This window comes from Apiospora kogelbergensis (genome assembly GCF_038363985.1).
Source record: "Apiospora kogelbergensis strain CBS 113332 chromosome Unknown utg000002l_segment0_segment0, whole genome shotgun sequence".
NCBI lineage: Eukaryota > Fungi > Ascomycota > Sordariomycetes > Amphisphaeriales > Apiosporaceae > Apiospora > Apiospora kogelbergensis.
The window spans coordinates 4,122,965-4,148,256 of record NW_027117419.1 but is presented as its reverse complement, the minus strand read 5'-3'; the positions used below and the strand labels follow the sequence as shown (position 1 = coordinate 4,148,256).

General features: G+C 53.4%; 10 protein-coding genes across 10 annotated transcripts; 6 read left to right on the top strand and 4 right to left on the bottom strand.

Moving 5' to 3' along the window:
* Window positions 1-116: 116 nt before the first annotated feature.
* PG998_004269 (uncharacterized protein) lies at window positions 117-977 on the bottom strand (the record flags this gene model as incomplete). Its single annotated transcript, XM_066871087.1, has 3 exons — window positions 117-416; window positions 513-691; window positions 761-977. The coding sequence occupies 3 exons, from the start codon at window positions 975-977 to the stop codon at window positions 117-119; spliced, it is 696 nt and encodes a 231-aa protein (XP_066734837.1).
* A 1,553-nt stretch (window positions 978-2,530) lies between these two features.
* Window positions 2,531-3,938, top strand: PG998_004268 (uncharacterized protein; the record flags this gene model as incomplete). The annotated part of the gene is made up of 6 exons (XM_066871086.1): window positions 2,531-2,558; window positions 2,674-2,891; window positions 2,937-3,017; window positions 3,100-3,473; window positions 3,554-3,636; window positions 3,709-3,938. The coding sequence occupies 6 exons, from the start codon at window positions 2,531-2,533 to the stop codon at window positions 3,936-3,938; spliced, it is 1,014 nt and encodes a 337-aa protein (XP_066734836.1).
* Window positions 3,939-4,548: 610 nt separating this feature from the next.
* On the top strand, window positions 4,549-6,011 carry PG998_004267 (uncharacterized protein; the record flags this gene model as incomplete). The annotated part of the gene is made up of 4 exons (XM_066871085.1): window positions 4,549-4,620; window positions 4,715-5,293; window positions 5,356-5,795; window positions 5,882-6,011. The coding sequence occupies 4 exons, from the start codon at window positions 4,549-4,551 to the stop codon at window positions 6,009-6,011; spliced, it is 1,221 nt and encodes a 406-aa protein (XP_066734835.1).
* A 1,732-nt stretch (window positions 6,012-7,743) lies between these two features.
* On the top strand, window positions 7,744-8,511 carry PG998_004266 (uncharacterized protein; the record flags this gene model as incomplete). The annotated part of the gene is made up of 1 exon (XM_066871084.1): window positions 7,744-8,511. The coding sequence occupies one exon, from the start codon at window positions 7,744-7,746 to the stop codon at window positions 8,509-8,511; it is 768 nt and encodes a 255-aa protein (XP_066734834.1).
* A 517-nt stretch (window positions 8,512-9,028) lies between these two features.
* On the bottom strand, window positions 9,029-9,749 carry PG998_004265 (uncharacterized protein; the record flags this gene model as incomplete). The annotated part of the gene is made up of 3 exons (XM_066871083.1): window positions 9,029-9,175; window positions 9,257-9,595; window positions 9,654-9,749. The coding sequence occupies 3 exons, from the start codon at window positions 9,747-9,749 to the stop codon at window positions 9,029-9,031; spliced, it is 582 nt and encodes a 193-aa protein (XP_066734833.1).
* A 580-nt stretch (window positions 9,750-10,329) lies between these two features.
* PG998_004264 (uncharacterized protein) lies at window positions 10,330-11,117 on the bottom strand (the record flags this gene model as incomplete). The annotated part of the gene is made up of 2 exons (XM_066871082.1): window positions 10,330-10,850; window positions 10,919-11,117. 2 exons carry the CDS (start codon window positions 11,115-11,117, stop codon window positions 10,330-10,332), a joined length of 720 nt encoding a protein of 239 aa, XP_066734832.1.
* An 8-nt stretch (window positions 11,118-11,125) lies between these two features.
* On the bottom strand, window positions 11,126-11,383 carry PG998_004263 (uncharacterized protein; the record flags this gene model as incomplete). The annotated part of the gene is made up of 1 exon (XM_066871081.1): window positions 11,126-11,383. The coding sequence occupies one exon, from the start codon at window positions 11,381-11,383 to the stop codon at window positions 11,126-11,128; it is 258 nt and encodes an 85-aa protein (XP_066734831.1).
* A 981-nt stretch (window positions 11,384-12,364) lies between these two features.
* Window positions 12,365-13,905, top strand: PG998_004262 (uncharacterized protein; the record flags this gene model as incomplete). The annotated part of the gene is made up of 6 exons (XM_066871080.1): window positions 12,365-12,740; window positions 12,791-12,824; window positions 12,949-13,108; window positions 13,163-13,333; window positions 13,461-13,514; window positions 13,855-13,905. The coding sequence occupies 6 exons, from the start codon at window positions 12,365-12,367 to the stop codon at window positions 13,903-13,905; spliced, it is 846 nt and encodes a 281-aa protein (XP_066734830.1).
* Window positions 13,906-16,344: 2,439 nt separating this feature from the next.
* PG998_004261 (AMP-binding enzyme) lies at window positions 16,345-22,691 on the top strand (the record flags this gene model as incomplete). Its single annotated transcript, XM_066871079.1, has 4 exons — window positions 16,345-16,434; window positions 17,310-20,488; window positions 20,547-21,075; window positions 21,147-22,691. The coding sequence occupies 4 exons, from the start codon at window positions 16,345-16,347 to the stop codon at window positions 22,689-22,691; spliced, it is 5,343 nt and encodes a 1,780-aa protein (XP_066734829.1).
* A 1,035-nt stretch (window positions 22,692-23,726) lies between these two features.
* On the top strand, window positions 23,727-24,855 carry PG998_004260 (uncharacterized protein; the record flags this gene model as incomplete). Its single annotated transcript, XM_066871078.1, has 3 exons — window positions 23,727-24,056; window positions 24,235-24,466; window positions 24,572-24,855. 3 exons carry the CDS (start codon window positions 23,727-23,729, stop codon window positions 24,853-24,855), a joined length of 846 nt encoding a protein of 281 aa, XP_066734828.1.
* Window positions 24,856-25,292: the final 437 nt, after the last annotated feature.

Below are 25,292 nucleotides of genomic sequence, written 5' to 3'. Positions count from 1 at the left end.
AATGTAGATAATGGGTTGGGCTTAGACTAGTAGCCACTGCTGTACATACAGCAAGTCGAATGAATGCTCAGCCATTTGTATCTGTACTGTACGATATAATATGGAAGATGCTCTAATTATGTGACAATTCCTGTATCGGATGAATTCGCATACAGCTCTGCCCAAGCAAATATTTGTGTATAATCTCGACATGTCTTCGGCTGGCCCCAACCGTTAGTGAGGTGAGTCTCGTGGTCCAATACCTCCAAATTCGTATCCGCCGCGCACAAGAGCGCTTGTCGGATATAATCGTAGCAGTGTCGGATGTGGAACGGGGCGATGCGAGTCGCAGTTGTGTTTTCGAAGTCGGGGACGTCGTCGAGATGCATCACTGGTGCGCTTTCTAGTGCTTCGTAATATGCCACGAGCATAGCGTGCTATAGTAGTATATATAATCAGAACTTAGCCAATCATCCCGACGCTGGGGGTCACCCCAAGAATTGGACAGTCTTCGAAAAGCTAGGTCGACTCACAAGACAATGTATTTGGTGAAATACGGCAATATTGGAGACGAAAGGTGCCACTTCGGGGTGGTGGACGAAGCCACGGCCAACAGGGATGATGGAGGCCCAGGCTGCTTCAGACTCTCGAGATGGTCGTTGGGTAAAGGTCAAGTTATGTTCCCATGTCGTCAGAATCGATCCAGGAGGAACTGCCCATAGCACAATATTGTTTCAGCAATGCAGAGTCTTGCAGTGAAGTCGAAAAGGACAATGCTTACGAGGTAGCCCGTACGGAGCTTTGTTGGACTGCTCATGGGCGGCAACGACCTGTCCTAGGAGGTACCCAATAACCAATGAAACTACGCATGAGAAGCCAACAGCGAGCCATTTCCATATGACAAATTCTTTTTGAGAGTCACTGGTTTTTAAGCTTGGTTCTTCCTTTGTGAGTAAATATTCGCCTTGCTCGCCCTCGTCGTGTATCTCGAATACCATAGCGAATGAGATTTGGCTCTGATGAACAAAATTATGGCGGAATTGATGCTACTGAGGCCGATGTTGAGACTTCAAAGTAATTCCTAGCACTATCGTTCCTCGGCTCTGACTATGGATAATAGCTTAACCAGTGTATGCAATAAACACAAGGCATGTGATTGTTCCGAAATTACATCTGAGAGGCTACGGTAGTACCTACTTCCGAATAGGTGGTCAGATAAGCTGCAGAAATGACGTGATATTCATCCGTTGGTGGTCGCCATGCATGCACTGATGAAATGTTGTGAGACAACGACCACCCGCTTCATTGGCGCCCGCACGGGATCAAGACATCTGGACCTGAGTTGTTCGGGGAAGAACACAGATGTGTGAGTGATTCTTCAACATGCCGATCTTGTTTGTGTGACTACATGGGCTGATTCCAGATCCGGGTCTTGCGGCATCCTCAGGTTCCGACAAGATGCCATGAAGCGATACGTGACTGTCTTGCAAAACCTTTAAACACAGTACGATACCCTCTCCAGTCCTGAATGTTCTGTCGCGATCAAACTTAATCCAGCAGCCAGAATCTTCCAACACGAACTGAACCAACAGCCCTCACAGAGCAACAATCAGCAACATGCGTCTGGCATACCTCTCAATTTTCCTCGGCTTGGGCCTTGCTTTACCTCAGCCTCGTATGGGTGAGCTGCGTCCCCCAGTCAATACCGTCCTCAGAGGGAAACCTCGACTAACTCATGGGTGGAACTGTAGGGGAGGTTGAGCGAGATCTCACAGCCCGAGGGCCTGACGCCGACGACCTGGTCAAAAATTCATGGTCGGCTCGAAACAAGCGAGAGGCTGAGGCCGATGCGGATGATTTGGTGCACAATTCCTGGTCTGCACGAAACTAGATGGATGATGGGATCCTGAGGAAATGATGATTCCAGATCCTAATGCACATGCAGCGGATATGGAGCTTCGCCTATTGGACATTGAACCCTCGGCGTTTCTTTTCTGTATGCAAAGATGACTGCAGGTAGTGAATGACTATTTGCCAATCATAAGAATCAGCCAGTGAAACTGCAGCAAGGTGGCTGATTCCACCGGCTTGATATGACCAACTCGTGAGACCTAGATCTGTTATAGGCAGGTAACACAAAGATAAGCGGTCCACATCGTACAATGTCCCTTTTCATACTCCATGGCGTGTGCCAAGTCTGTCTAGATCCTCCGAGGGTGTGTGTCGGAACAAAGAAGCTGCATACGGATCATAGCAATACCGACGGTAATATTGAATGGCAAAAGACTCCTTTGATGGCACGGAGAAAGCGCTTATTAGTTGCAAGCTGGTACAGTCAGGTCCAGCCATAGACTAAGAAATTAAGCTCGATGCTCCTTCGAGAGCACCAACGTTCAGATCCGTCGTCTCGGAAGCATAATCTTAGAGGCTCGATAAAAGTAGTTAAGAGGGAGTTGGAAACTAAATGGCACTGATAAGACTGCTGGGAATCCAGGCATAGTCTTGTTTTCTAAGTTGATGGTCGACATTCACAACATGATAGCTTCTAGCCATGGAACAAAAGTACAGCAAAGAGTTAAGTAAGTATATCTCATGCAGGGATTATCATCTTCCGGAAGAATGCTCCACAATCCCCATTCCGACACACGGACAGAAAGTACGTTTCGTTCACGATACTGACTCTGCGGGTTATAGTGATCGGTCTGGCGGTTGGCTTTATTGTCGTGCCGTCATTCTTTGTCGCATTGCGGATATGGGCGCGATTGCTTAAGTTTAGGTCGCTACGAGCCGATGACTACCTGTGCTTGGCGGCGCTTGCAGTCGCGATTACGTGCTCTGCACTGCAGTTCTACGGCAAGTTTATCTTGACCATTTCCTCGGTTTCCCTACTATATTCGGCCAAACTCTCCTCTGTACTGACATGCAATTGCTAACTGTTTGCGATAGCTGCAATCAAGGGGCAACTAGGCCAGCATCAGGTCGTCGGTCCAGATGGCCAACCCATTTTGGACGACCCACGATTCCTTGTTTATGAAGATGTAGGTCATGGGAAGGGAACAGACATCATAGGGGCTTTGGAGCACGTGGAGGCGATCACGGCACATCTGACCGCTATTACAGACGAAATTTGCGATCAACATCCTGGGTGTCTTCGGTTTAGGACTGGTTAAGGCATCGATCTTGTTGTTCTACAACAGCATCTTCACTGTGCGCCCTTTTCGCATCGCCGTCTACGTGATGCTCGGCATCGTGGTGGCGTGGACCATCACGTACATCTTCGCCAACCTGTTCACCTGCTTTCCCGTTACAACCCTCATCGAACCGTTCTACGGCAACAAATGCATCAACGCTGTCCCTATGTGGCTCTCCGTCGTCGGCAGCGACCTGGTCGTTGATGTCGGCATCCTACTCATGCCTGTGCCCATGGTAATGCGCCTCCAGCTTCCGTGGAAGGACAAGCTGGGGGTGCTGGGAATGTTTGGGCTTGGCGCCACGTAAGTCCATTCGTCAGGCGTTTCCATCGACAGTACGGAGTAAGCTGGTTTTGTTGGGCTGACGTCAGGACTTCATGCAGGGTGTGTGCCATCAGCATTACTCGATTGGTCACTTTGGTCCAAATTGCGAACGAATTCCAATACCACTACAACGACGAGACATGTATGGAACACTCCTATCCAGCGGCGAATATCGTGTAGGGATGCATCGGCTAACACGGAGCTCTCATCATAGATTATACTTCGCCAGTATTCTTCTGGACGAACATCGAGATGGCCATCGCCGTGATGTCGGCTTGCCTTCCGACACTGCGCCCCCTATGGCTCCACTTCAAGCCGGACAAGCAGGTCGGCAGTAGCGCCATGTCGAGTGAGAGATCTAGGCCTTTCAAGAGAGTCGGCGACAGCTCACTGGCAGAAAGTACAATGATACCGATGACTAATTACAGAGAGGGTTCAGGGTAGTATAATAAGCACTAGACATAAGTAGCGTTAGAGGGACTGCATATTGGCGAGGTAGTCGATTTTATTACTAGATATAATTACACTTCCATGTAAATGTACTTCCCTTGCGACGGAAACGGATGCGCCACATATCCCGTGTAGTAGCCGACTCTCGGACATTGGGCCATCAGCTTGGCTGTTTCCCACCAGAGCTGAATCAGGAAGGCGTCTGTGATGACTGCCCAGCTTGAGTGCCTCCGGAATGACGTGAGACGTCCCGTAGTGGAAGGATCACCGTGGAGATAGCCAACCATTAGTTAGATACGTACATAATTGGAGAGATTGTCTTGGATAAATAGCCACGTGCAGTCCAGCATTAACTGCATGCCATCATCCTGTGTCTCGGATTCCCATCATTCGTTTGTATTTCCGTACCCTCGGGCAGCCCCTGAGTTGAAGTTCCGTTACAATCCGCTACAATGAGACCAGTCACAACCTTCACTGCACTGATTGCTTTGGTTTCTGGCCTTGCGGTCCATGATGTCGGTCAGGATCAAGCAGAACGGCTGTCTCATGAGCTTGGATCGACATTATCCCGCCCTGGTCTGGTTTCTACCCAAGCCCCGCCACGATGGAGCACGTTCGGTGCCCCCACCCGGCTATGGTTGTGAACGTCGAGACTGAGTCGGATGTTGCAATCACCGTAAGCCTTTCTCTTCTTTTTCCCTTGATCATACTTGACGACTATCATCGCCAAAGGTTTTGCTGACCCGTTTTGCGGTTTTGAACGCCAAAAGGTCAAGTACTGCGCATCAAAAGGCATCCCCTTTGTAGCTCAGAATGGAGGCGTCGGATGGGCTGCCACTTTCGACCTCGGCGCCTACGGTGTGCTGATCGACCTGGCGCGCTTGAACCAGGTCACTTTCAACGCCGACAAGACCCGGGCCACCATTGGCGGCGGCGCCCGCATCAACGAGACCATTGCCCACGCGTCGGCCGCGGGCGCCCTGGTGGAGACAGGCAACTGCAACTGCGTCGGCGCGCTCGGAGCCATTCTCGGCGGCGGCTACGGCAACCTCATGGGCCTGTACGGCTTCGGCGTGGACAACGTCGTCTCCATGCGCGTCGTGACCGCCGACGGCCGGATCCGCGACGTGACCGCCGCCTCCGACGCGGATCTGTTCTGGGCTCTGCGCGGCGCCGGGCCGAACCTCGGTATCGTCACGTCGGCCGTCGTCAAGTCTTATCCGGTCTCCCAGGCCGGCATGCTCGCGTGGACGGGGTCTCTGATCTTCACGCCCGACAAGCTCGAACAGGTCGTACAGGCGATCCAGGACCTTGAGCTCAAACCCGAAATGAACATTTTCCTCTATTTCGTGTCGGGCGGGGCCCCGAAAAACGAGCCCCGTCATCCTGCTGACGCCCTTCTTGTACGGAGGGAACGCCACCTCGGGACGGGCTGCCTTTGCCAGTCTATATGCCCTCGGGCCGGCCGCGGATAGCACAGCCGTGCTCCCCTACGAGTCGTGGAACTCGGGCGGTGACGGCTTTTGCACTCCCCGGTGGTCGGAAGCCTTCCTACACCGTGGCGATGCAGAACCTGGTGCCGAGCACGTGGCGCCAGGTCTGGGATAAGTATGTCGAGTTCCAGAAGCTTCCGACGGCGGAGAACAGCGTCGTCCTGATGGAAGCGTACTCTCTTACCAAAGCGCGCTCGTTCGGGTCCGGCTCCGCCGCCTTCTCACATCGAGATGTGAATTTCAATGCCGTCATTATTCTGTGGTATAGTGACGTGGCGCTCGACGACCGGGCGCAAGTGGTTGGAAAAGCAGCGCGAGACCTATGGAAGGCGACAGACGGTTTGGCCCGAGACGCAACGTAAATACCCCTTTTCTCTATGTTGCCCCTGGCGAGATGTTATTATATCTTATTCTGATCAATCGTTACTAACTTCACTCACTAAGTTATATTAACTTTGCTCACGGTGACGAACCGTTGGATGTTGTGTACGGAGATAGTCTTAGTAGGCTGCGGGATATCAAGCATCGCATCGATCCTAAAGATAACTTCAACCAATGGTTCAATATCAAATAGAGCTGATGTTTTGGAAGTGATGGAAACATTAGTTGAAGAATAGTGCTTTTAATAATATAATATTACTATTTAAATCATTGCACTTGAAAATTCTTGTCATGGCATTTTACGCCGAGCAAGTCGAAGCCATCCAGGACGAGACCAACCGCTTTCCACAGCGGGTTCAGTGAAAGGAAGGTGCGAAAGTCAATATGAGTACGTCATTGAGGGCATATCTATGAATAACACATGGTAGTGTAAAAATATTTCCCTTCCTCGAGATGTAATGGGCCTGGAGGGAAACAGTAGCAGCAGGTAATTGTCCCTCCCCAACTGCATTGCTCACTATTGCTCGGGGCAACCACCCGCAGCAACTTCGAATAAAAAGATCATCGGCGATCATAGGTGATCGTGTCCTTATAGTGCCGTTTACAGGAGTGTTGAACAAAACACATTCCCTACCCTAAGCCCTGAAAACGTTTATCCCTTCCACCCTCACCCCCACACTCACGCCTACAGTCATGGACGGCTTATGTACAGTCCCTTACAGCCTAGAAGTCTGAGGAGTATTGGTCTCTGGCCCGGTTCGGTTACGGTTACGACCCCTATGAGTACGTTTGGAAGGGCGCCTTCAGGGCACCAAGTAAGTTCTATCGCCCACTCAGCGTTCATTGGTTGGGATCCCTTGCTAACGGTTTACATAGCCTTCCGGGATCAATTAACAATATTCCGTTGGAAAGAGAGCTCAACGGCGGCTTTGGTGAATATGGCGCAGTCTTTATTAAGATCCGCCGCGACAAGGACAATGTGTGTGCTGACTGGGTAAAGCTGGACGATATCTTGTAAGTACCACCTGCAGTTGCCACCACAATATTACTATTTACAGAGAAATACCTCATTTAGCTAACACGAATGTTATGGAAATAGTTGTCGCATCATGAATGGGAGGGCTATATACGGTTTCGCTTCTGTTGGGCTCACACCTTGACATTGAACCGAAGTGAAAGAAATAATGAAAGAAGGAGAGACAGACTGTACCATTGCCTTGCGTTCTGTCAGTACACTGTAAGTAATCTCGACAAGTGTTGCTCTAGCTAGCCAACTGGTATTCATAACTGACAATGTGATCAGCTTGGCGGAGCGCTGGTCTTGGAGTAGTATTCAGGGATGCAGAAATGGATGACGAATTTGGTTTTCTTGCTTGACAAGTTTAGTTACTTTAGCCCCAATAATTAATTCAAGATACACAGCTTTGTCCATAAAGTTCCTTTTAACTTGTAGTAAACTCGTACTATCGACAGTTTACCTTGCAGTTTAATAACAAATAATCAAGCTCATCTTTGAAATGACTTCACTTACCTAGTTCCACTTCTTCGGAAGCCTCTCTCGGGAGCTGTAGCATGCCTCGAAAAACAATATGCCTTAGTGCTGATGTACACAGACTTTGCACTTCTTTTTCGTATGATTTGTACTTTTTTTGGTTCCTCGCATATCCAAAAACAAGTCTGGAGTTTTGTAACAACCGCAAAGTCCATAAATAACAACAGTAATGCTCAGGAACGTCCGTCAAGTCCAGTAACAACTGCATAAATCGCAGTCATCACGTGATGTATAAGTATACTCACTTGTCGCATGTCTGTTGGGTCTTCCTTCCTCATACCACATGCTTGACAAGCAACCAACACTGCTATTAAGACTTTCTACTGAGAAACAGGTTAGTCATCATTTGACCCCTTGCAATCCCCATACCGCCATGGCTGCTACAGCCCTCAATAACTTCCACAAGTTTGGCGAGCTTCCCCTCGAGATACGGCGTATGATATGGAGGGAGGCGGTTCGAGGTGACCACGGCATCCGGGTCATACCGCTGACACAAGACACCAAGCGCATCATGGTGATGCACAGGGACCAGTACCTCCTTTCCGGGATTTTCCTGGCTTGCAAAGAGTCCAACACAGAAGCAGAGCATGTGTACGGCACTAGACTGGCCATTGTGCCCTTCTACGCGACTGGCACTGACTTTACCTCTCCGGATAGCCTAGAGACGGAGGGACATCAGGCTGATGTGCAGCGCCCATACGGCCAATTTATGCGCGTCAGCCTGCAGGACGATATATTCCTCGTTAGCCCCGAGACGTCGACGATATACTCTAATAAATTCACCGAGTTGATGTGGGCGGACTTGTCACTAGAGGGAGGCCCGGTATACCAGGGCTTCCCGGGACAACACGGGCCGCCCCGACTCATGACCATCGCTGTTCCGCCGGAAATACGCGCCGGGATGAAACGCGTCATGGAGCACTACACCGTGGCGTCCCGCGACCATCTGGCACTGAGTGGCACTACAACCCACCGGTTCGACCGGACTGAGTTCAGCTCAGCCCGAGTATGCTATCACTTTGAGTGTGATGTCAATCATAGGCATGAAAAGCTTCCGCACCGCCTTCTCTTCCATTTTATACAAGGATACACTGGTGATGAGCTCCTTCGATGGCTGAAGCCCGTTGTCTGCCAGATCTAACTTAGCTGCTCCTCGAGGTTCATGCGTGACGAGGCTTCTTACCCATCTTGTGATAAGCCTGGTTGAGTAGACCATTACGCAACTGGAAGCACCACTGCTGAGAGCGCATATAAATGCAGTGACCTAGGTAGTTATTGTTCATATTTTTCGTGTAGAGAGAAAACATCCACAGGTAAAGATTGCGATTAAATTACAGGAGTAAATAAAATGAATTTACTAATACTTCTCTATTCATTGTTTTATAACGGATAAAGAGGCACAACATATTTCCTTGTCTCCTTTGTGAAGGAGGATTGACAGTGTGTTCTTGCAATTTAGCTTCGAATGTGTGCTATAAGGTGTTGTGTAAGATAGTCTATGTACTAATGGTGACCAAGTATATACAGAAGTTTAAAGGGTAAAGGGGCACAACTGTGCCCCTCAGAAGTTGTGGCTGGGGACACGTAGACTGCCCCGCGCAGAATCTGAAGATTTCATGTGTCCTGGTGATCACTGGCCTTTATATGGCGGAACAACTCTAGCAAGAGAACCCACAGTCCATGTCGACAGTAGACCTGCTTTGAATCATCCAGTTGGGAATGTCGATCCCTCCAACCTTGCAGTTGGCGTTCTTGGTTTGCGCCCATCCCGTCTTGAAGTCCTGACCCTCGTAGCGGATTCTCCCCTGGAGTTCAAGGTGGAAGGTTAGCATAGCTCTTGCTTGAACAGCAGACAAGGAAGAAAACGAGATATTGCAGAGGCTTACGTAGTTACGACCATCCATAACATTGACATTCACTCTTAGCCAGCTTGGGAGGTTCTTCTTAACCTTGAACTTGAACTTGGTCTCATCCGTAGGCTTTTTGTTCTTCTTCTCCGTGGTTTTGACGATGGCCCCGGCGCCATCCTTGACGGTGATCTTGGCCTTGTAGTAGTCTCCGTTGGTGACCTTGATGTGCAGACCGCACCAGCCGCCCATGAACCCGCGCTTTTCGAAGGCCGACACAGTTGAGTTGGAATGCGGGTCGGTGGCGCCATCTTCCTCAGCATCTTCCTCGTCATCATCCTCGTCGTCGTCGTTAAAATCAAAGACGTCCTCGCCAGTCTCGATGGCGTCGCTTGTCAGCGCACCCACGGCTGCGGTCTCGGGGGGCACGGGCAACAATGGCGGCGATGTCGTTGGGGGACGAGGTGGCAGGGGCGGCCAGGCCGGTAGCGGCCAAGCTCAGCAGGGCAATTGCGGTGGTGGTGAACTGCATTTTGATGTTTGCTTTGGGCAAGTAGAAAAAGACGGTAGCGAAGTGTGATAGGGTGAGATGTGATGGGAAGGGAAATTGTTGGAGCAGTTGTTTGTTGTTGAATCGCACCGCATCTCGGTCTTATTTGTACATGCCCGAATACCCAATCTGGTCTTGAAGCATCTGGTTAATCTTCTGGGTGGCCAGTAAGCATCTTGGAAGTGCAATTCTCAAGACATCTTCGAGCACTGCGATCCCTAAGATTCGGCCTTAGCATTACACTAGATGAGCAGGTCGCCGACCACTTTATACCCAAAATAGTATTTCGAGGAAGCATAGGTGGATATAGTGCAGCGATTGATTGGTATTGGTTCTTCGCAATTCTTTGAAGGACAGCGAAGCGAAGGCTTACTATGTACAGTTGATGTAAGTGGATTTCTATTGTGGATTAGGAACATTTACTCCGGAATTTGCATATATCTATATATATATTCGTATCTCCACCTCATCTCGTGGCGATGGGCTTGGCTGTGTGGCGTTCGGCTTGGCCCTTGTCATCCAACATTTATCAACAACTCGTGAGTTCTGACTTTCAAACCAATTATTCATACTCGAGTTCGAGCCGGTCCATTTCCTCCGCCGTAGCCGCAGCCCTCTCCGCCACCTCAGGTCTGATCCCCTGCGTTGCAGCGACTCGGCGGTATGCCCCCTTCCAGACACCCCAGCGCTCCATGTGGTACCCGTCGTCGCCCGTGAACGTATACCCGGTGAAGCCCTCGCACGAATGAGTCCGTGAAAAGACCTTAGAGCCGTCGCGGCGGTGCTCAGCGCGACAGAGCTCGAGTACCTTGACGCCGGCCTCCCAGATCCACGGGAGCACGCCGGCGGTGTAACGCTCCGAGTGCCGGCGGCCCAGAGGCGATTCCTCGGGCTTCGTCTCGAGGGCTTCTCGCATGTACTCAAGCCCCTGGGCGATGGCGTATCGGTATGCCAGAGGCGGGCCCGCTACCGGGCCGACGTGCGCCAGCCAGTGGGCCTGGAACAGGTTCCCTCCTTGGAAGCGCCGCTGCCAGCCAACCATGAAGCCGGTCTCGTCTAGTAGACTTCCTCTATCGGGGAGGCCTGGTAGTTGCATGTCAGTCAGTTTGGTAGGCAAGCGTGCTGCTTCGTTGGGCGGTGATACAACTAACCCGTCAACAGATCGCAGAAACTTAGTACCCAACCCGGCAGCTCCGACCAGAATTCCTTTTTGCCCTCGTGAGATAATATGATGTCACCGCTATCGTCGCGGAGCTCAATCTTGGAGAGTTCGACGATAAGCGCTGCCAGCTTAGCGCGAGTGCTTGAGGTCTCGTCGCCGCTATCGTCGGCAAAATGCTCGATAGCCATGCACAATACTAGCCACAGCCCTTGCGGTGTCTCTTTGCGCTCGTCCCTGCGCAGACGTGCCTCGCAGAGGCGGTTGGCCTCGAGGCGGCCGTGGACGCGTCAATCTCGCCACTGAGAAGTCTCTGCACAATCGGAATGGTCTGTTTGCTTTCCCGGGTGAACAGCTCAATCTGCCAGTCGTACATACAGCCGGGATCGTCAAAGTATTCCGCTGCCACGTTAGTCTGTTCGATGGCCCACTGGTCTAATGCTGACGGCGAAGGCATTTTCTGTGTGCATTAATTTGTTCGTGGTGTTGATTTATGTTGTTTTCGCAAACCTGAACGACTGTCGGGTTGGGGCTGGGTCTTTGTTGTCTGTTGACCCTCACTGGCGTAAGGCGCAGCAACACTGCTGTGCCGCAGGTAATCTGGCTACCCATTTCAATCCCTACCTGTTCAATGGCAGGCTAGCTACTGCGCCTCATTCACGACAACTGGCAAGCCAGGAAATCTGAGGAAACACAACAACGCCAGTACTAAGAGGCGAAGTGCAATGATAGACCGGTATATACAGTTGATTGCCAACACAGTGTTGTAATAGGGGGCAGTCCAAGTACTTCAGGCGTGGTCCTCAATTCGGATGACACAGTAGGCAGCAGCAGTATTGCATAGTATAAGGCATACTTTTTCATAGTACTTTACTTCCATAATACCTGACTGAGGATCTCAGACGTGATGGTTGTCAGGCCCCTATCCACGTTGGAACTTTGAGCACACATTGGCCTTCAATATAATTGCTATATAAATGGATCATACTCGAAGTTCTGTAGATCAATCACTTATTTCACCTGATCCTCTCCCTCAGGCACCCTGTACATTAGCTACTAATTACTACTCACTGGAGAGACAATGTCCTCAGCACATTTATTGATACTATAGAAGAACAAAGAAGCAACTACGCAATTGCCGACAGTACTGTAAGTCTTTGTGGACCTCACAATGTCTTTGATGTTCCCTTTTGTTTCTCATTTCTGGTCTGGGGCTTCTATTGATAGTCGTTGAATCTAGGAAACTACAACAATGATATTGTTTTCCAAATATTCTCTAGATAGGTCAGTATATATTAGCGTGTAAGTCACGGACATCAACAGTTAACGTGATATCTAAGCACTTCACAGACTACACGTCATAGCACTTCGCAGACTACATATCAGACCCTTTATCGAGAGTAATTATAGTGTTCTGAGATTCCAAACGCCAAGCAAGATGCCTAGGCAATCCACCAAAAGGCGCACACCATTGCCTGCCCCGCTGACTCGCAAAGAAGCGCTTGTCTCTCCTCCACTTCATGCTCAAGTTCAGCGCGCACCATTGCCTCGACTACGCTCTCAAGTGACACATCTTTCGCCAGCTCCTACGTCGAAAGAGGAAGCCAGTTCCGAAGAAGAGTCAGCTAGTGATGGCGAGTGGACCGACAATGAGGAGTGGGCTGGCGATGGTGACAAGAAGCGCCAAGAAAGAGATTTGGCAGCTCAAAGGAGCTACAATATGTCGTCCGGGTTGAAAAAATACCATGCCACAAAGGCAAAGGGAGTTTGCATCAACTGCAGAAAGGTGCCAGCAGAAGACGGGCACGTCCGCTGTAAGAAGTGCCATCTAAAATTTAATGCGAACACAAAAGCCGTATACAAGGCAGCGACGGCAAATGGGTTATGCAGATTATGCTGTAAGATAGAGGCCTCATATCCAAGGAAGGCTTGCGAACCATGCCTTGAAAAGCAGAGAGAGTACCGCCGAGAGTACCGCCGAGGTCGGGAATATAAGGTTCGAAAGGACGTAACAGCCCAAAGGCACGCAGCAAAGGCAGCAGGGATATGCACACGATGTTTGAAGGCGACGGCTACATCTGGAAAGACCTCTTGCGAACCATGTCTTGCACGCGAAAAGGCGAGAAAAGCTCAACGTCTTTCTCGCAATCAGAAGGAACTCGAAAAAGCCCTAGGAAAGAGGGTGTGTAGCCAATGCTGTAACAGGCCGGCTCGGGAAAACCGAAAACTGTGTCAGGTTTGCGCAAACAGGGCAAAGAAGTCTATGGCAGCTTACCGTGGGATTTCCAAACAGAAACTACCACCAGTTTCGCATGCCGAGACGCGACAGCCTGACTTAGCAGCAGGCTTTTTGCGGCATGTAGCAGCAGATGCCCTGCGACAGTATGAGGAGGGATATGTCGCACCGGTAAAATCAAGTCGGTACCATCCAGCGCCTTTGTGTGATGACGTTGTCATGGAAGAGGCCTCGGATACGGATTTCCCAAAAGGGGATCCGATGGCTATTGACTACCTCTTAAACTAAAGTGGCTTAGATCAAGATCAAATACTACGGGCCTATGGGAGGTGGTAGTGTTCGACGAGCCGAGGTAAGTTTACAATGAATAACAGAATGTAGTAGATTGAAATGGTAAGAAACCTCGTCCCTATTCCAAGTCCTCTCCAATTCAGAATCTTTGAATGTTGCCCGCGTTTCGAGCAAACCTGGGATAGTCTAATACATGTTGAGGTTGTGAGAGTCGAACATTCAAGTATTATTCCCTCCAAGCTCATGGCCAGAGAATTCTGACGTCTGTAATTCTCGAGGTCTGTCGCGGGTTTCAAGCTCTTGGGGACCTATATAAGGACCGAACATGCCCGTGTAAGTGCCCCCAGTGCTGCCTAATACGTTCCGGTATTTGTGCTCGTCCAGCCCTACATCATGACTAGATAAAGTCCTTTGGCGGCGGCGGTAGCGGCGCAGAACCCATAGCCCGGTAATAACGGCCAATGATGTGCCCAAGCCTGCGCCTACACCTATTCCCGCCGATGCACCTGCTGTCAAATACTGTCCAGGTGCCATCTGAGTACATGACGGCGAACTGTACCCTGTTGGCGGCGGTGACGATGGCTCGAATGTTTGGTTATACCCTGTCGCGGGTATGGAGAAGTATGGGTGTAGGTGGTCTGGGGCAGGTGCCGTGAATGATTCCTCTAAGGGAACATTGCAGTCTCCAGCGCCTCCTGTCGTAGTGTCGTTGCAGCAGGCCCAGACCTTTGTGAAGTCAGATCGATACACGACGTCCCAAGTGTGATGCTCTGTTTCAATGTCAAGCCCAGCATATCGTTAGTCATGTTTGCGCTCTGTGTTTCGAGGACTGGGCTGGATCTGCTTCTTTTCTTGCACATCTCGTGCATAGGTTCTCCAATAAAATTACTTACTGCATTCCTGCCGGCAAATGGGACTTGGAAAGTTCGGGTCGGTGCAGCCAGGTCGGTAATACCCGCTTGTTCCCACATGGATGTTGGTTGTGTGACATATGGCGTTGCTAAGACAGGTGTCTCCCCAACCGCAACACGGCAGTACCTTGGCAGTGTCGTTTAGAGGACCACATGGGGATAGTTGAGGCGTATAAGTTGTCCAGGTGGTGCCGAATTTATCGTTGGCATAGTTGTAGCAAACGGCTGTTGCCATTGTAATATTTCGTTGTCGTTGAGAAAATGTAGTGATATCAAACAGCCAGGCTTCCTTTACAGGCGATCTGGTCCACTTTGATGGTCTGTTGGTCTCAGTTGCAAAAGATAAAAGGCGCAAAATTTACTGGACATGGAAGTCAGCCTATTGGGGGTTTCATAAAGGTTTTATTGTGCTATCTTTGGTAGGGGGTAAGCCTCGAATAGGGGGTAATTATATGTCAAGACGTACATCTTATCAACGACCTAAAATTGTAACTTACCTTCCTGTCATGTTCCACAATTATGTCTGTTTCGTTTCATCTTCATTATCCCTGTTAATACTGAGGTAACCCTGCACCTGGAATCCCGCAGAGTAAAGTCCTTTAGGGGGTCGTCGCACTGGCGCGTTTTCCAATAGACCCCCAAAGCCTTACAGTCAGCACGGGGCCGCGCAAAGTGAGATACACATAATTAACAGTCACATTGGGGCTCATTCTTTTGGCGACAGACGGCTGCAGCAAGCGAAGCAATGAGCCTAGGATCACACATCAGAAGGTAAAACCAAGGGGAGCCACGAATTCTACATCTTCATTGACGAATCGAACAATGACTAAGTTCTACAGATTCAAAAAGAGACTGCCACACCCTGGTCTTTATAATGGTACAATGTCTTTATTATCGTTCCATAGCCTACTTGATTACTTAGTAAATGTACAGATATACAACGGCTGAGAAAACAATAGGATTGTCACGAATTAACAAAGAGAGATCCACCTTTCACCTTCCCCTTCATCTTTATATATAGTGCGACTCTAGCGTGGCAATGTGGAAATGAATTAGTCAAGTTGGGAAGCAGTTACGACCACGTATGACATTGAACCGGGATAGAGCAAGAAACTAGTACGCCATCATGCCCACTCACAACCATACATCCCTGCCTAGACCATCCGGAGGCTCAGGACCTGAGAAGACAGGTGAGAAATGCTCTGAATGCCGGGATGCGTTATGCGAGCAAGGCGAAAGGTTCTGTGGTGACTGTGAGGCTGATAAAATCGTCCAACTCTTGTCTTTGCCGAATAAGAAGCAGAGAAGAGAGCTGGCCCGGGAAGTGGGGATATGCTCTCGATGCTGCAAGTCTGCTGCGCGACCGAACCGGCTAGTTTGCGTCGCGTGCACTCATTATCATGGGGAGCATGAAAAGAATCGGAGGCAAAAGCAGAGAGCGGCTGCGGCCGTTGAGGAAGGACCAGCTCGCTGTTGTCATCGTTGCAAGAATCCTCCCGAAGCAGGCAGAAAATCCTGTAGCAGTTGCATCGCTTCCCAGCGGCAATATATCGAACAGCGGAAGGCTAAAGCCAAGGAGGACGGGTTGTGTAGTTCTTGTTTCAAAAACACAGCTTCCTCTGGGTTCAGACTTTGCGTCGAATGCCGGTCTAAGCAATCAGAGTCAAGCAAAGCCTGGTATCTAAAGAACCCTTGGACACAGCGGCGGGAGCGAGCCGAAAAAGCTGGGCTGTGTACTCACTGCCGTAAAGCTCCCAGTCCTCATGGGTTCAAAACGTGCGACGACTGTCGGCACAAGGGTATCAAGTGGCAAAAAGCCTTCAAAGTCAAGCACGCTGGGATGTGTACTGGCTGCTATAAAGTCCCCCCTGTTTCTGGGTACACGCGTTGTGACAATTGTAGGATTAGGGAAACGCATACGCTATTGCTCATAGAAAAAGGGCTAAGGCTGCTGCACATATCGAAAAGAAGACCGAGGAAATGGAGCTGGACGACGGTGATGAGATGGCAATAGATGACTATGAAGACTACTCGGAGCCGGTCGAGTTTGCTCTCTCAGATGATGAGATGGTAATGGATGAAGCTGAAGATTGCATCAACGTTGCAGATTGCCAGAACGCAGTTGCGTATGCTCTCTCCAATCACAGAACCGACCCAATGGCGGTTGACTACATATTGAACTAACATAAGTTGCTTAGGTAGAGTTAACTAGAAGCTAGAAGAATTGAGGAGTTGATGTTATCAGATGCAACAGGGATTCCGTGGAGCCCACTGTGCTCCGATCCAATGCCGACCTGTCGGGCGCAAGTCATAAAATTGTAGACATGTGCTGGTGTACATTCGGCCTTGTTACGTCAAGAATGGCAGAATGAGCCAAGTCCTGTTTCCCCCGAAAGGCCCCTGTGCCTCCAGGCCTAAAGCAGGCCTAGCGCCGGTCCCTACAGGGGACTTGGCTGCACCAAATTTTTTATCAGATCCTTCTTTTAAGTTATCTGATCCGCCGATGGTGGGCCTGCAGCTTCCCATGTGGTGCTTCTACGACGTTAGCGACGCCGACGTCCAATAGAATCCTTCCAGCTCCGAAATAGCGCAACCCAGCAGATGGAGTCGCGTCCGTCGTCATGGCCTGTATCGGCTGTTTTGCAATGTCCCTCATTCACAGTTCCTGCCACTGCCCCCGTGGCCCCGGTAAAGCGGGGGAGGACGCAAGAGGGTTGGCAAGCGACCGACGTCCAGGTCGAACGAACGAGCTTTGCTGGGTGGGAGTCGCGTGGAAGCCTCGGGGCGACTTGTTGCAGAAATCATGTTTCCAGTCTATGAGCGAATGTTACCTACCTGCTTCATCTTGCGTCTTTTCCACTGTATTTCTATCCCTTTGAGGCCGGCATTGACCGACATATGATACCCCCCAAATGCATACAGCAACTGACACTCTAGGGGCCGAGGTGCCTTCTAAATCTCAAAATTCTAATCAAAAAGATCAAACCACCAATCCGCAGGCTAGCAGCAATGGAACTGTCAGCGTGGAAGATCTTGCTAAGATCTGGCAATGGAACACACCGGTGCCACCTGCCTTGCAGACCTGCATGCAGGACTACATAACCGACCAGGCGCAGCGAGATCCAACCCGGCCCGCCGTCAATTCATGGGATGGCGATTTCACCTACGGCGAGGTTGATCAGCTATCAACCCGCCTGGCTCGCCATCTCGTAGCCATTGGCGTTGGCGCAGGAGTAAACGTCCCACTGTGTTTCGAGAAGTCGCGATGGACAGTCATCGGCGTCCTGGCCATTATGAAGGCAGGCGGCACCTTCGCGTTGACCGATCCCAGCCAGCCCGAAGGAAGACTGCGCCAAATCGTCGAGCAGACAAACGCGGCGCACATCCTTACCTCGGCAACCCAAAAGGAACTCGGGAGCCGCATCGCGCCGGAGGCCCAACACGTCGTGGTGTCTGCCGACACGGTGGCTTCCTACGACGCGGCGGCAGATACAAAACTGCCCGTGGTAGCGCCGGCTACGAATCTTTACATCCAGTTCACGTCCGGGTCCACGGGCAAGCCCAAGGGCGTCCTCGTCACCCACGAGAACTACACGAGCGGTGCCATCCCGCGCGCGGACCTGGTCGGCTACCGCGCGCACTCGCGGGTGCTCGACTTCGCGTCGTACGCCTTCGACGTGTGCATCGACTGCATGCTGTGCACGCTGGCGCGCGGCGGCTGCCTCTGCATCCCGTCCGAGGCGGCGCGCGTCAACGACCTGAGCGGGGCCGTCCGCTCCATGCGCGTCAACATGGCGCACATGACGCCGTCGGTGGCGCGCGTGCTGGACGCCGACATCATCCCCTCCCTCGAGGTCCTCGGCCTCGGCGGCGAGGCCATTTCCAACGGCGACGGCGCCCGCTGGAGCCGGAGCACCACCGTCGTCAACGCGTACGGGCCGTCTGAGTGCACCGTGGGCTGCACTATCAACAACATGGTCGGCCGCGATGGGAAGGAGCAGGTGACCATCGGGAAAGGCTGTGGCGGGACCACATGGATCGTCGATCCGGAAGATCACGACCGCCTGGTGCCCCTCGGTGCCGTGGGCGAGCTGTTGATCGAGGGGCCCATCGTGGGGCCCGGGTACCTCGGCGACCTGGAGAAAACGTCAGAAGTCTTCATCAACGACCCCAAGTTTCTGGTAGATGGGTGCGGCGCGGAGGCCCCCGGGCGGAGCGGTCGCCTGTACAAGACGGGCGACTTGGTCAAGTACGACACGGATGGGTCCATCATTTTCGTTGGTCGAGGCGATCAGCAAGTCAAACTACGAGGCCAGCGGATTGAGTTGGCTGAGATTGAACATCACATGCGTGATCAGCTACCAGCGGGCACGCGTGTCGCCGCCGAGGTCATCAAGCCAGGCGGACCAAGCGGAGAGCCTACTCTGGTGGCTTTCATTTCCGGCAAGGCCGGGCTAGTTCCCGCGACAGAAGATCTCAAGGGCTCGTTCGACTCAGATTTGCAGAAGTGTCTGGCGGAGATGAACGGCCTCCTCTCCGAATACTTGCCAATCTACATGGTCCCTGCCGCTTACTTACCGCTGCACACCATGCCCCTGCTGGTCTCGGCTAAGACGGATCGCAAGCGACTGCGCGAGCTGGGATCTGCTATGAGCAGAAGAGACATTTCCGCCTTTGCTGCGGCGGTTGTTCCTAGGAAGGCCCCCAGCACGGAGATGGAGAAGCAACTGGCAGCCTTATGGGCTGAGGTGTTGGGGCCGGATGTGGACATTGGTGCGGCCGACAACTTCTTCAGTCTCGGCGGCGACTCACTACGGGCTATGAAGCTAGTGGCGTCGGCCCGGAAAACCCGGATCGCGATTTCAGTAGCCGACGTCTTTGGGAAACCGGTACTCTCGGAGCTGGCCACCGTTGCGAAGCTGTGTGATACGGAAGAGGATCTGAAAGTACCCCCGTTTTCGTTGCTTCCGGGTATATGGGCACCTGATGTCGCGAGAGGCGATACTGCAGCTGTTTGCGACATCAGCCCCGATGCTGTGCAAGACATATACCCCTGCTCTCCCCTCCAAGAAGGTCTCATGGCCTTGTCCGCCAAGGTCAGCGAGGCCTATGTGGCTCAGCGAGTCGTCGAGATGAAAGACTTGGAGTCGGCCCAACGCCTGTCCAAAGCTTTCGAGAAGGCGGCGGCTGACTCTGCCATTCTGCGAACAAGAATCGTCCAGATTTCGGGACAAGGGCTTATGCAGGTCGTGGTGCAGGAGCGGTTCGCGTGTCCGATACGAGACGGATGCGCCTTGGGCGAGTATCTGGCGGCGGATAGAAATGACCCCATACAGCTGGGAAGGCCTCTGGTCAGATACGCGATCGTTACAGGCGAAAAGGAGACGGGCAAGACATATTTCGTCCTCACCATGCACCATGCCTTGTACGATGGCTGGGCTATGCCCCTCATTGTTGAGCGCGTCAACAAAGCCTACCAGGGCTTGAGTGTAGAGCGCCCAGCAAACTTCAACAACTTCATCAAGTTCCTGTCCGATAACAGCCGCCAAGAGTCTGAGGAGTACTGGAGGCAACGCCTGGACGGCGCGGGTGGCGAGCAGTTCCCGCCCCTGCCATACCAAGGCTACCAGCAAAAGGCCGACTCGCTCCTCGAGCACTACGTCAAGGTCGAGAGGAGCCAGCTCCACGGCACGACGATCGCCACGGCCATCCGCGGCGCCTGGGCGCTCCTGGTGGCCGCCTACACGGCGTCCGGCGACGTCGTCTTCGGCGAGACCCTCACGGGCCGCAACGCCCCGATCGCGGGCGTCGAGCAGATCGAGGGCCCCATGATCGCGACGATCCCCGTGCGCGTCGCCATCGATCGCGACGCCACCGTGTCGGAGTACCTGCAGGGCATCCACCAGGGCTCGGTCGGCGGCATCCCGCACGAGCACTTCGGGCTGCAGCACATCCGCCGCTTGAGCCCCGATGCCCGCGAGGCGTGTGAGCTGCGAACGGGACTGGTTTTGCATCCTAGCGCCGAGGAGACGGCTGCTGAAGCAGATAACGAGAAGGAGCCTGCTAATGCGTTCGTCCCGGCGAATGACGAAGAGGCGGCTCAGGAAGCGCTGAAGTTCAACACGTACGCGCTGATGCTTGTGTGTTCGCTCGACCCCCGGGGGGTTCCTCATCATGGCCAGTTTCGACTCGCAGACGGTGCAGAGCCCACAGATGCAGCGCATGCTGGCGCAGCTCGGCCGCCTTGTCCAGCAGTTCTGCGAGAGTCCCAGTAAGCGGATAGCCGAGATACGGGTCACTGCCGAAGAAGAGTTCGACGAGCTTCAACGGTTGAGCCACTCTAGCATCGCCAGTCTCAAGAAGCTTTCGCCTTTCTCGAATACACAGGCGACTGAAGTATGGCTTGCCGATCCTATCAGCCCTGATCACCTGGTGCCTCTGGGTGCGACGGGTGAGATCATCATTGATTCCGCAGACTCCACACCCTTTGAAGCAATTGAAGTCCCATCCTGGATCTCAGCCAAGACAGAGCAAACATACTACCGCACTCAGAAGCTGGCCAAGTTCAATTCAGATGGCTCGCTTCAGCTCGTCGAACGCGCCGGAGTATCGGCGAACAAGGCGCAGCCTTCTACCGTGCGCACGACGAGGGTGTCGGCGTCGTCGGCGAAGCAGCGCAAGCTGAGCAAGGCATGGAGTCGCATCCTGGGCGTTCCCGAAGAAGAGATTGGGCTGGAAGATAGCTTCTTCTTACTGGGGGAGACTCTATTGGCGCGATGAAGCTCGTCTCGGAAGCAAGGGCCGAAGGCTTCGAGCTGACCGTGGCCAACGTCTTCAAACATCGCACGCTCTACGACATGGCCGGCGCTCTAAAGGAGACCAAGGCCAGTGCCAAAACTAGCCAGGCGCAACCCATAAAACCACTGTCACTTTTGAAGAAGGCCGATCCCTCCAGGTTTGTCACCGAGTCTATCCGGCCTCTCCTCGCAAACCCCGAGTGGGTGGTCAAGGATGTTTATCCTACGAGACCCCTCCAGCATGTTGCTGTTAATGGCACCGTCAAATTCCCGAAATATTCTGCCCGCTACGAACTCTTGCACATGGAAAGTGGGATCGATAAGGACCGTCTGATGGAAAGCTGCCAAGAACTCATCAAACGTAATGAGATCCTGCGAACTGTGTTCGTCGAAGCCGAAGAGCAATGCCTCGGCGTCGTGCTCGAGTCGATGCAAGCCGAGATCGAACACTACCCCGTCGATGGCGCGACCGACATGGCCTCTTTCACCAAGGAGCTGTGCGACCGCGACATCAGGAACGATATGCCCCACGGCTCCGCCTTCGTCAAGTTCATGATTGTCCAGCAGCAACAAGAAGACGGAGACAAGAAACAGTCCACCTGCCTCATTCTACGTATATCCCACTCGCAGTACGACGAGATCTGCCTCGTCGGGCTGCTCCGCCAACTCAACGCGCTCTACGACGGACGGGCCACCAACGACACCGCGGCGCCCTTCTCCGCGTTCGTGCACCACACGGTCGAGAAGGCGATCCCGCAGAGCATCCCGTATTGGAAGGAGCTGCTGAAGGGCTCTTCGGGCCCGACGATCCTGCGGCCCGACCCCGCGAAGCTCCCCCTCGCAGTCTCCGGCGTCCCCGACGCTGTGACGCGCACCGTCTCCATCGCGGCGCGTCAGCGCGACATCACAGTCGCCACGCTGCCAACGGCGGCGTGGGCGCTGTGTCTGGCACGCCGCCTGGGCGTGCGCGACGTCGTCTTTGGCGAGGTCGTCAGCGGACGTAACGTCGACCTCCCCGGGGGCGGTGCCGACGCCGTCATGGGGCCCACGTGGCAGTACGTGCCGATGCGGGTGCAGTTCGGCAGCGACGACGAAGACGCCGCGGCTTGGACGGGGCTCGACCTGCTGCGCTACGTGCAGCACCAGCACATCGCCGGCGCCTCGCACGAGGGCATGGGGCTCCGCGAGATCGTGCCGCTGTGCACCGACTGGCCCGTGGCGCCGGGGACCGTGGCCGACAACCCGGCGACGCCCGGGCGCGAGTACTGGTTCGACACGGTCGTGCACCAGGACGTCTACCACGTCGAGACCATGGAGATGGGCGGCGTGCCCTGCCGGCTGGAGACGGTGTACCCGCACTACGAGCCGCTGCGCGAGTGGAAGATCCAGGCCTTCGTCAAGGGCGACGAGCTCATGTTCGAGGTCGTCACCTTCAAGGAGTGGATCTCGGTCGCCGAGGAGCTGCTCGACGAGTTGGAGGGGATCATGGACTTGTTGGTGAGGCGGCCGCAGGAATGCATCTTCCCATAGGCGGGATTCTTTGTTCATATTCTATTTGTTTTCCGTTTTCTTATTCCTTAGCTTCTCTTGTCATTAGTTTTGTCTTCATCTGGATCGGCAGTAAATGATTCTGTGTCTGCGCTTACCTATCGCGACCTTGAAAATATGCAACGTCAATTTAACTCACGCTTCAAATGCACGCAAATCAATCGCCCCTGGAATCAATACAATAAGTCAGAACATATGCATATGAAAGCAGACAACGATTGCTTGAAAACTTGAATAGTGATATCATTATAATAATAAACAGAACAACAGAGCCAATAATACTGATGATGGCGACGACAATCATAACAAGAACAGCAACAAAACGATGTCCAACTCCTGATCCTAAACCCCCTACTATCACGACACCCACTGCCGTGTAGTCATAAATCCCAATGCACCGATTTCTGTTTCCGCGCCCCGTCCTCCTTGACTGTCCGTTTCGCCGGATTTTGCCTCATGGCCAAAAGGGACTGCGTCGTGCCAAACGAAAGCCTGCTGTTGCTCGACGGCGACGCGCGACCGGCATCCAAAGAACCGCATACAACGTGATCGTGTTCGTCGTCTTCCCCCGGGCATTCCGCCCGGTGCTTCTCCACCAGCTTCTCGCCCCGGCGCAGCCTGCCGCCAGCCCTGGACGAACATCCAGGCCAGGCGCATGTCGCCGCTGACCTCGCCCTTCTCCGGGCTGAGTATCATTGACCGTGTTGTCTCTTCTAGCTGTCGCGGTGTCTCTGGTTTTCCGCTCACGCTGCTGATAGGTTCTAGGCCCTTGGTTCCCATTCCCAGTGCTTCGTTCAGTGCGTAATGACTCCGCTTCACGGGTCCGTGATTGTCGTCTTTCTTAGTATAGTCATAATGATGTTTTGGTTGAGATTGTGTGTGATCGTTATTCTGTTGTGGTTTTAGCTCTTTAGGTGGTGCTAATAAATATGGGTGTTGGTAATCATGCTGGTAATGATGCTGTTGCTTATCCTCTGAGCGTGGTCAATTCCGGCCCACCGCGTGGCTGTTGTCCTGATGGTCCGCGAGGAGCGATGTCCTCTCGTGCTCGCCCTCCTCATCCTCTTGGGGCACCTGGTCATAGACGCTGCTGTTGTTGTTGGCCATGTTGAACAGGTCTGCCGCGTTGAGCGACTTGCGCAGCGACGAGCTGCGGTCCCGCGGCGTCGGCTGAAACATGCTCGACGACGTGGAGCGCGAGCGCGCCGGCGACGAGGTGCCGCTTCCGCCGCCAACCTCGGACGAGGCCGGCGGGGTGCCGCTCTGCTGCTGTCCTTCGAACATGCTACGCAGCTTGGCGAACATGGGCGAGCTCGCGGGGCCATTGCCGGCCGAGAGCGAGTTGCGGTTTGACAACGTCGTCGACGACGACCGCTCCCGCTCTTGGGGCGGCGGCGTCAAGGAGTCGTAGCGGTTCGAGGCCGGCGGCGTCGGGATACCGCCACCGCCGCCTCCGTTGACACCAGCGGCCCAGCTTGTGGGCGCCGGCGGGGGTGCGGGTTTGCCAGAGCTACTGACGTCGTAGCGGAAGGGGTCGAACTCCTCGTGGGCGCCCGTACCGCCCGCGCTAGACTCGGTGAGCTGCGAGATGCCGCGGGCCCGGCCGGCGCCGTACGGCATGGACGGCCACGAGTCGCGGATCACGGGCTCGTGGCGGTCGGCCAGCAGGGCCGAGTGCACGGGCGACGAGGCGACCGAGTCGAGCGTGCTGAAGCTGCGCATCGAGGCGGGCACCGAGTCGTTGCGCGCGTGCCAGGGTACGTTGGTCACGTCTCGCGGCATCACGAAGGCCTCCTCGTCATCCTCGTAATTATCGTCCGGGGTAGGAGTTGACACGGCCTGCTCTCGCGATTGGTTGCTAGGCGCGTGGACGCTGTCGGCCAGGCCACCGTTGGGGGGTGCCTGGGGTGGGTTGCGGGTGGTGGAGAGCAATGGGGCCCACGTCCGAAGTGGTTGCTTGCGAGACAGGTGCGAGACTGGGGGTCTTGAGCTGATCGTCTGTTTCCTGTCGGGGGAACTGGGCAACAGTGGGAGTGGCCATCGAGTCCCCATGAGCCTCACGTTCGTCGTCGCTCTCGCCGAAACCGTCGCCGAGTTCTTGGTCCAGACTCTGGAGGCTCTTGTTGGGCTGCGCTCCGGGGCTTAGCTTCGCTGTGGGCGGACCATCGTCATGCTCCTCAGGGGAGTAGTCTAGGGTAGACTGCTTCACGTCATCGTGATCTTCGGCAGAGGAAGGGGAGTCATCATCGTCAAACAAGTCCTCATGACCCTGCATCGTACCCGTTTCCACAGGTAAAGGTGACCGAGAGGCTTGTCGCGGTGGGGGCTCGACAGCAAGCTGGTCATCGTGAGCAGGGACAGAGCTGACGGCAGCTGATTCCGTTGGTGCTTGTGCTACGCTGGACTCTTCTGCTGGCTTGACTGAGTCTTGTGAATCAGATTTGTCTGCAACACCTGACTCTGGCACATGGTCATCTTGGACATTAACAGCAGGGGCTTCCTGGGCCGCCGACGTTCCTGAAGCAGGGACTTCAACTGCAGGTTCTGTCATGTCTTTCGAAATCGGGGTCTCTTCCTTAGGTG